The sequence below is a fragment of the Geotrypetes seraphini genome, chromosome 1 (assembly GCF_902459505.1).
Source record: "Geotrypetes seraphini chromosome 1, aGeoSer1.1, whole genome shotgun sequence".
NCBI classification, from domain to species: Eukaryota; Metazoa; Chordata; class Amphibia; order Gymnophiona; family Dermophiidae; genus Geotrypetes; species Geotrypetes seraphini.
In genome coordinates, this window is record NC_047084.1 from 287,900,820 (window position 1) to 287,910,718 (window position 9,899).

Here is a 9,899-nt window from a genome sequence, read left to right on the forward strand (position 1 = left end):
TAAATCCACCTGCAAACCTTTGGAACGCCCCTGATCACACTCTTTTTTCAGATTCACGTAAATTAAATGCCACGGTTTACAGAATAGCACACATTGAGATGTGCAAACAATTTTATGGACTACCTGTTTAGACCCAATTATTGATGTTCTGGCTCTCATTATGTAATTTATGTACAGGCGCATCTCTGATGCTATGATCTCATAGCTGGGTGCTGGTTTTTGAGTACCGTATATAGAATTTTGGAGTTAATGTATAAATGCAGGGGAGGAGTTCAGTGTCATAGGTGGGGCTGACATATGCACAGACTAAACTAAACTAAACTAAATCTTGGGTTTATATACCGCGCCATCTCCACATTTGTGGAGCTCGGCACGGTTTACAAGAATTGTAATGAGAAAGGAACTCCAAGGGAGGGATGGGTGAGGATCGGAGAGGGGAGAATGTTAGCGGGCTGGAATGTCAGAAGAGGAGGGAGTGTTAGGTTTTTGAGAAAAGCCAGGTTTTCAGATGTTTACGGAAGGGTTCGAGGGCACTCAGGTTCCAAAGAGGGGAGGCTAGGCTATTCCAGAGCTCGATGAATCTGAAGAGGAGGGAGGTCCCCAGTTTTCCTGGGTGGGAAATGTCTTTTAGTGAGGGGAAGGATAATTTTAGTTTTTGGGTAGGTCTGGTGGTATTAAGATTTGAGGAATTCCAGGAGAGTGGAATTAATGGAGGAAGGATGCAGTGGAGGATCTTGAAAGTTAGGCAGATGCATTTGAAGTGAACAGACTACTTAAGAGAACTACTACTTAAGTGAACAGACTACTTAAGAGAATGCTGCCTTTGTGTAAATGCTGCATTTAAATGCACCCATTTACACCAGCCATACACCTGGCATAAATGAGCCCAATGATGCTGGTTTACACTAGTATTCTATAAGAATACTTACATGCACAAGCATTTATTTATTTTTAGTATTCGAACACCGTTTATAACCTAGCAGTTTACATTCAGATACTCAAGTATTCTTATAGAATATTTTGCTGCCATTTTTTTGCTTGCCATATGTCTCCTCCTATTACACCACTCTCTCCTCTGTTTTAGATACCCTTGCTCCCCCCACCAGTTTACAAATAAATTCTTCTGCAGTATGGAATACAGCGCTCTTTTGGCAAAGCATAGTCTATCCAAGAGAAAATATTATGCTGACAATGTCAGAGTAGTAAAGACATCTAGTACCAAATTTATTTAACAGTTATTTGGCTGCCAATATAGATATAACAAGATTCTATGCTTTAAAAGCAACCACTTTCTTGTACCTTGTCATGTTCTCATGGTTATGCTGAGTGACAGAAACTGAAAGGTTTCAGGACAGACTAGGATTTCCAAATAGTAATAAAGCAGTGGCCTTCCTTAGGGACCACAGTGCAAAAGGCATTTGGCCTGAGTCTGTTAATGGTATTTAGATCAAACTTGGCTGGGGAAGGAAAGAGGGAAATGCAGTAATGTGCAGCCCACAATCCCCACCCCTACTGAAAATGTTGCGCAGAACATAAATTCAAGAACTCACCTGAATCAGAAGACTCTCCAGAATCAGTGCGTACCAGGGAAGAAGCGTTGTTTTTCATGGACATGCCAGGCTTTCTTTTTGGAGTGTCACAGTGGCTGGAATGAGATTTATATTTTGTTTAATACAGTTTGTAATGACAAGAATTCAGACGTCAACTAAGATGGGCAGATGCCTACTCTCCCACGAGCAGTATTAGGTCGGCTCTGATGATAGGCAGCCTTTCCCTAGGTATCAAATCATCTGATGTGTATAAGATTTTCATATGACTGAGAATAAGGGAGGGAGAAACTGAATGGAGCAATGTTTTGAACAGGAAGACAGCATAGGCCCCAAACCCCATTAGACCAGCGGTCCCCAAGCCCCGGTCCGCAGCCCGTCTTGACACGGGCTGCAAGAGAACAGCCGGAAACGGGCATCTCTTCTCCTCATCTTGCCGTCTCCCTCCCTTCCCCTCAACTTTGCGGGTGCGCGTCAGAGTTTTCTGTTTCTGAGTGTCTGGACGTGGCAACATTCTCACAAGTCCCGCGCAACTGCCCCAAAGCTTCTCCTCTGACACACTTCCTGTTTCTGCCTGGGTGGCTTGCGTCAGAGGAGAAGCTTTGAGGCAATCACCCAGGTTTTGTGAAAATGTTGCCGCGTCTGGACACTCAGAAACAGAAAACTCTGAAGAGCACCTGCGAAGGTGAGAGGAAGGGAGAAAGGTGGCCCGACGAGGGGAAGAGGTTCAGTGGCCCTGAAGGGAAGTGGAGGGAGAGGGCGAAGGGTAACAGACGCTGAAACGGAAAGAGAGGAGAGCAGACTGAAGAGAAGTGTTAAGAGAGGGAGGAGCAGACGCTGGATGGAAGTGGGGAGGGGAGAAGATGCTGGTTGGAAGGGGAGCGAGGGGAACAGACACTGAAAGTGGACAGAGAGGGAGCAGATGCTAGAAGAAAGAGGGGAGGAAAGAAAGGGGAGCAGACGCTGGATGGGAGGGGAGAGAGAGAGGGAAACACATTGGATGGGAGAGGATGGAGGGGATCAGACTCTGGAAGGAAGTGGAGAGGAGAGAGCGAGCACATACTGGATGGAAGGAGGGGGATAAAAAAAGAGCACATGCTGGATTGGGGGAAGAGGATAGATTTAGTGAGATACTGGAAGGGGTAAGGGAAAGAGGTGGCAAGCTGTGAAAGGGAAATTGAGGACTGGTACTTTAGTTAGATTGTGAGCCTTCGGGACAGTAAGGGAATTTTTCAAGTACCTTTCTTATTTCTAATCTTAATGTATATTTTCTGTAAACCGCTTAGAACCTAACGGATGTAGCGGTATATAAGAAATAAATTACATTACATTACATTACAAATAGACAAGAAGTAGAAAACAAACTGAGAAAGAAGAACAGAAAAGAAAAGGAAGGGGGAGGAGAGAGATACTGGAGTATTGGGGGAGGGGAGGAATTAGATACTAGATCTTAAGGGAGGAAAGGAGGAGAGAGATCCTAAAAACCACCTGGGGAGGGAGTGAGAGATGGAAGGGAAGAAGACAGAGATGTCATACCATAAAGCAGGGATCTCAAAGTCCCTCCTTGAGGGCCGCAATCCAGTCGGGTTTTCAGGATTTCCCCAATGAATATGCATTGAAAGCAGTGCATGCCCATAGATTTCATGCATATTAATTGGGGAAATCCTGAAAACCCGACTGGATTGCGGCCCTCAAGGAGGGACTTTGAGACCCCTGCCATAAAGGGAGCGGAGGGAAGATAGGTGCCAGACTAATTCTGGGTGGGGAATGGAGGGAGAGAGTTTCTGGTAGAGGGCGAGGCATAGAAATAAAGCAGATGCCATATGGAGGAGGCAGAGCGAAGGCAGACAGTGGATGGAAGGAAGAGAATGACAAGAAGAGGAGGAAAGCAGAAACAACAAAGGTAGAAATTTCTATTTCTTTTTTTGCTAGAAATGGAATGTATATTGTGTATAAAATTGCCATACAAACCCGCTCTGAATCCCCCACCACCACCAGTCCCTGGAAAAATTTGCTTTTATAAAAGTAGTCCTTGGTGTCAAAAAGGTTGGAGGCCACTGCATTAAACCAATCCTAATTCTGACTGAAGTGGCGTACCAAGGGCGGGGCTGGGAGGGCCGATCGCCCTGGGTGCACGCCCTAGGGGGTTGCACAGCCGGCCCGGTTCGGAACCTCCTGGGACCTGCACTTCAGTGCGGCTACCAGTCCACCCCCGCGGCCAAGAAAAAGGCTAAGAAGCCGGCGGGAGCAGCGAAAGCGTCCTTTAAGGAACACCCTCCCGATCTGGCTCTATCCTGCCCTCTTTGTGATGCCACAGACGTTGTGACCCAGGCAAGGTCGACCAATGGCTGAGAATGCTGTCCGATGGCATCACAAAGGGGGCAGGATAGAGCCAGATCTGGAGGGTGTTCCTTAAAAGATGCTTTTGCCGCTCCCGCCAGCTTCTTAGCCTTTTTCGAACCGTAGCAGTGGCGCACCAAGGGTGGGGGGGGGGGAGCGGGGAGTAAAAAAAATGATGGGCCAGGGGGTGTCAAAAAGGGGGGGTGTCATAAATGATGGGCCCTGGGTGTCCCATACCCGCCACTGTCTGACGGTTGTGAGGTATATACTCAGCAGATTAAGTTAAATCCATTTCTTTTGAGGTCATTACATTTTTAAAGACCTATGGACCTTCCCAATACACGGTGGGGGTAACATCCCCACAAGGGTTGTCCTGGACATAATCCTGAAATCTTGTGCAGAGAAAAGTATGAAACCCCCAATCCTGATATATGTGTGGTGGCAGTTTCCAGACTTTTTTCTTTATTGTGTCCACCTCTTCTTTTTGTACTATGTTTCGCTGATGCTCTGTTCCTATGTTCTGACCGTGTAAGATATTATAAAAAAAAGACCTATGGACCTGATTCAATTAAGCTGCACTCATATTCTGTGTCTATTGGAAAAATGAAACTTTGGAAATCCAATCCACAGTTAGCCAATATTCTATTGGTTATTTAAACATCATTTTCTACATTGCACTATATGAAGTTAACTGTAAATTTTCCACAATAAAAAGTTAAAAAAAATTGACTTTGAAAAAAATTGATCATGAAATGTAGAACTCCCTCTGTGAATTTATTCTAGGTCTTAAGCCTTAGTTGGAGTAATGCTGCCAAAGAAACAATTTTAGATTATAAAGGATCAGACAGTAACATTCAAACCACTGACTCCAATACCAGAACTACACAAAAGTATCATGAAATTTGATGCCAAGTGACTGAAACGCACTGCAAGAAAAACATTCACTTCAGTTGCTAAGCACTGGTGGTCTTTTTTTTCTAACTGCCCAGAAATCATTGGACAGTCAAACCTGGTTAAATATATGCACTGATATTTAATTTTAATCTGAATTTCAGATCAATCAGACAATACTAAATGTGCATGGATCAGTAACCCACTCTACTGGTCCCTAGATAGATGCCTTGCTGCCCGGCCCAGCCTGGTAACAAATCACATTAATTAAGAGGAAGCCAGAAACATAAAGGGAAAAGCAGGGCTTTGGTATCTCTGAGCTGCAGCAGTTAATCCGATTAATCTGAAAACCTCTAAACTCGTTTCTGGAATTAGTTTATGTGGACAAGGCCATGGGCACAGCAGCGGGCTGTTCCCCAAGCCCTCAAGATAATGGAGATCTTAGGACCCAGAACACGCCAGGCAGCCTGGAGACTCCCAGTGCAATCTGCTCTGTAGCACAATTGGTGCGGGGGGAGGGGGGAGGCAGGATTTATCGGAGAAATCTAATAGTAATACTTAATATTTATTTATTCAATTTTCTATATACCGTTCTCCCTAGGGAGCTCAGAACGGTTTATATGAATTGTATTCAGGTACTCAAGCACGCTTCCCTGTCTGTCCCGATCACAATCTATCTAATGTACCTGGGGCAAATGGAGAAGCGTGGCCCCGGACAAGCCTGCAGATGTATTTTGCAAATGCTGTCCAGGTCATGCTGCACGCATCAAAGCCCATGCAGGAAACAGAACCAAAGAAACCCTCCAGCACGGGTCGATTTCTCAAACCCAGAAATACCAATCCTCCATTAATCAAGAGTAAACTCGGCGACAAAAACAAAAAAACAGCCCGATCTCTGCATGATTTACATTTACAGTGGTTCATTCCAGTTTTCGCCCCCAACCAAGCTTAACTCCCTTTGCTGATTTACATACCAGGGTTTCTGCTTCTGTAAATCTAATGCAAAACTATGATAAGCTGAGGACATTTTAGGGGTCATGGAGCATCTTAATGTATCACTTAAATGCCTTGAGCTGAAAATATCATATATATAATATTAATGTTTTTTGACGGAGTTGCATGAAACATTTTTTAATTAAAAATGTTTTTAAAAATGGTGCTCCCAAAATAACAGTGTTAAACAAATGAAACTTACCTTCCAAGACCAGTGAGATTGTTCAGGTTGAGGGTCAGATTGGTGACCGGTGAAAGAACCCCAGCCTGGGGAGAGAGGAACCCCCTTCCCCCCAGGATGGAGCAAGATAGGTCAGGCAGCACGCTGGGCCTAGCCATGCTCTCGCTGCCGCAGGGGCTGAAATCGTTCAGGATCGCCTCCAAATCCATCCTGCAAAGCACCAAACGAGACCTCACGCTTCTTCGAACTCCGGTGGGCAATCGAACGACCCTAGGGGTTGTTTTACAAACTTGTGCAACCCGAGAAAAAAAGAGAAAGAATGAAAGCAGCTAGGGGTGGAGGAGGGGAGTCGGTCAGCAACTCAGAGGAAAGGATCGTGCAGGCCTGGGGCACAGAAAAGCCGGAGAGAATCCCAGGAAGATCCACATAATCGAAGTGCCCAGCTAGCATCCAGACCGCACAGACTCGAAGCTAACAGTGTATGCAGTGCAGAGGCATCATACGGCACAGAAAGTGTGTTTGCTCTGTCTCCACAAACACGGACAGCACACTGTAAAGAAATGCTATAGCAGCTCATATGCAAGCAAAAAGAAGAAGAAAAGAAAAGAAGCAAGCCCCCCGGCTCCTTTGAATGCCCTACATAGGCCTAGTAAAGAGTGAAAGGGGAGAGGGACTCCTTAGTAGCCTGCTCTTCTCGGAGCCTCACTCTGCTTCCTCTTCTGCTTCAATGTATTTATATTCGAAAAATAACAGAGCCGGGCGGCAAGCAGGCAGCCAATCAGCCGGGCCCGGGCCTGGAGCCAGGAAGCTGGGCAGGGCACGGCGGGAAGGAGGGAGGAGGGGAGGGGCTGCAGAGCCCGCCAGATGCTGAGTGTGAAGAGCAAAGAAAAAAAAAACACCTACCGTGCAAAAGCTACAGCTTTAGTGGGAAAGTGGCACAATTATGGCTCCTATGTTTTTCCTCCCCAGCCTGCTTGAGTCCCTGTTCTTTGACTCTTGCACTGGGCAAATTCTGCCAAGTGTTAGGAAGTGCGAAATAAACCCTTTTCCATAAACCACCTCTCGCCCATTGCCTTCTCTACAAACTTTCTTCCCAGGCTCCTTTCCTGCTTTGTTGTAAATATATTTCTAACGATGAATTCAAATGTAGCATTCTGGAGTAAGTAAATGGTTGCACTAAGCCATCTTTCTTTTCTCTCCTTCAAAAGTTCATACAACCCCAGTTTCCCCTCAGAATTCTCAGGTCAGGATAAGAGAAGAAAAGAAAAAAAAAAAGGCCTGTGATGCATTCAGGCCTGGCAGAGAGGAAAAATGGACATCTTTGCCAACCAAAGAACAACTAGCAAGGGTTGTCCTGTGTCACCTAAACTTAGAAGTCTAGGGGGGTCAATGCTCAGAACCTTAAGCAGGCATTAGAACCAATTAGCCTGGACTAGTGCTGGCTTTAATCTGCGCAGAATGCTTAGAGGGCTTTATTTATTTAACAAATTTTTAACCCTAAGTGGCTTACAAAAATACAAACATAATTAGGGTTACCAGATTTTACTTCAGTAAAATCTGGACCCCTAGGCCTGCTCCCCGCTGCCTTCTCTTGTCGGGCAGGAGGGCATCCGCAGTGCACAGATGCGATGCAATGACATCACACACATGTGACATCACCCTCCTGAAAGTGCCGGGTTTTGAAAAGCCATTTGGACCCCCAGACATGTCTCCGAAAAGGAAAACATGTCCAGAGAAATCCGGACATCTGGTAACCCTAAACATAATCAACATATAACCAACATACACGAGTAAACATACATATCTAAAACATCTTCAGTCAAAATCCTAAGTCGATCAAAAGAATGCCTCCACAAACAAAGTTGTTTTCTATAAGTTTCTTAAATTTTTGAATATCAGAAAGCAACCTCAGCCGTCCTGTTAAATTATTCCATAGGGCAGGAAACAACATGTGTGCCACAAGTTGTATTTAAATGTAGTCAAATGGATGTTACTGAGGTAATTTGTTATGCCCTCCCAGTACTTGGGCCCCCTTTTACTAAGCGGTGTTAGCGAGTGCCACGCAGGACCCATACCAAAGCCTAAAGGAATTTAAAGGGTTCAGCATGGTTATCACGCTGGTCCGCCATAGTGAAAAGGGGGCCTTAGAGAGCAGCACACAAACCAACAAACCCTGCTCTTACTTCTGGAAACTTACCACAAGCTTGGAGCTAGTGTTGAGGGGTTGGAAGAGAGGATTTCTTATGATTTTGTGTTTAAAATCTGGTTTTGATTTGTTTCTGAAGCAGAAGGAGTCCTGTGCACACCTTTAAGCACAGCTACTGAGAAAGAAATATATGTGTCTGTGCAAACCCTAAAGTGAAAGCACCCACCAGCCTCTGTTTTCTGTGCACAAATATATAAGCCTCTCAAGTAGAAAACAAAAAAAATTGAAATGCAGAAAAACAACGCCAATGTATGCTTCACTTTAGGGCTTCCTGGGCATGCACACAACAGCTTTGCTTACTGCAAAACTTGTGCACATGCATCAGGCATGTTCCTTTTCAATCTCATCGCGTGTATAAAATTTGAATGCCATTAACTTTGAGCATTGGAGGGCTATTTTTCTGTGCTGTTCCTGCGGTATGGGACGAGCACTGTTTGGTGTAGCACCGGAGCTTTAGGCATTGGCCCCCCAGGAGAGAAGTTCACTGTTAAGAAGAAGAAAGAAAATATATAAAATGGAACACCTTTAGCTAGAAAAAAAGGTGGAAAATCTTTAATGTAAACCACTTGCATCCCATGTACTGACTAAATGTATCTTTATTGTAAACCGTTTCTATCCCATGTACTGTCAAATGTATCTTTATTGTAAACCGCTTCGAACTTCACGGTATAGCGGTATATAAGAAATAAATTATTATTATTATTATATAGCCTTTGATGGAGATTGCCCCAACTTGGTTGGGCTGAGAACTTTTCAGCAGCCCCTTGTAGTAGTAGCAGGCAGTTCAGTGTCTTTTGTGTGAGTGTTCCTCAAGGCTCCATAAGTTAGAGGTTTTTTCATACTTTCTTTAACACAGAGGGGAAATAAAGAATTAAGATTTTTCATGTTATTATTAGATCTTCTTTTTAATTTTTCTTCCACGATATTTATATTAGTTATTTTAATTTTAAAAAGGTGATATCTCTTCCATTGTCTATGTTTTGGGAAATCACTTTTCTTTTGCCTGTCCTGTATTAAGTTGTCTGCATACAATAAGCCAGGTAGTAAATAGAAATAAAAATAAAATGACACATTTTTATTGGACTAAATACATTTATAGACTAGCTTTCGAAACCAGAACCTTCTTCTTCAGTTAAAGGTTCTAGCCCAGTGGTCTCAAACTCGCGGCCCGGGGCCACATGTGGCTCGCCAGGTACTCTTTTGCAGCCCGCTGTCTGTACTAGTGCTGCCCGCTCTTTGCAGCGTCCTCTGGCTTTCCCCCTGGCCTCCCGGTCTTAGTTTCAGCAAATTACCGCAGCCTGCAGAGAGGATTGCCGGTGCCGTAGCGTTCCTTGCAGGCTGCCATCGTCCTCAGCATCATGTTCCCTCTGCCGCGATCCTGCCCCTGATGTCAGAGAAGGGGCGGGACCGCGGGAGAGGGAGCGTACTACGGAGGCCGATGGCAGCCTGCAAGGAACGCTACAGCACCGGCGATCCTCTCTGCAGACTGCGGTAATTTGCTGAAACTAAAACCGGGGGGCCAGGGGGGAAGCTGGAGGATGCTGCAAAGAAGGGAAGGGAACATGCAGACCTTTGGGGGGAGGGGGGGAAGATTTATAAACTATAAAGAGTTTTACCTCATGCAAAATTGTCATTTCTGAAATAAGACATTAACCATTTTTTCTGTGGCCCTCCACGTACCTACAAATCCAAAATGTGGCCCTGCAAAGGGTTTGAGTTTGAGACTGCTGTTCTAGCCTTT

General features: G+C 44.9%; 1 protein-coding gene across 1 annotated transcript in view; it reads right to left on the minus strand.

The window, feature by feature from the left end:
• The window catches only part of CDC25B (cell division cycle 25B), a 64,224-nt gene extending 57,563 nt beyond the window's left edge, over positions 1-6,661 (minus strand). Inside the window, exons 1-2 of the mRNA XM_033953211.1 lie at positions 5,974-6,661; positions 1,551-1,645 (exon numbers count right to left, since the gene is read on the minus strand). Coding sequence (XP_033809102.1) covers positions 1,551-1,645; positions 5,974-6,161 — 283 coding nt within the window. The 5' untranslated portion in view covers positions 6,162-6,661. The remainder of the gene's footprint in view (positions 1-1,550; positions 1,646-5,973) is intronic.
• Between the last annotated feature and the right edge of the window lie 3,238 nt (positions 6,662-9,899).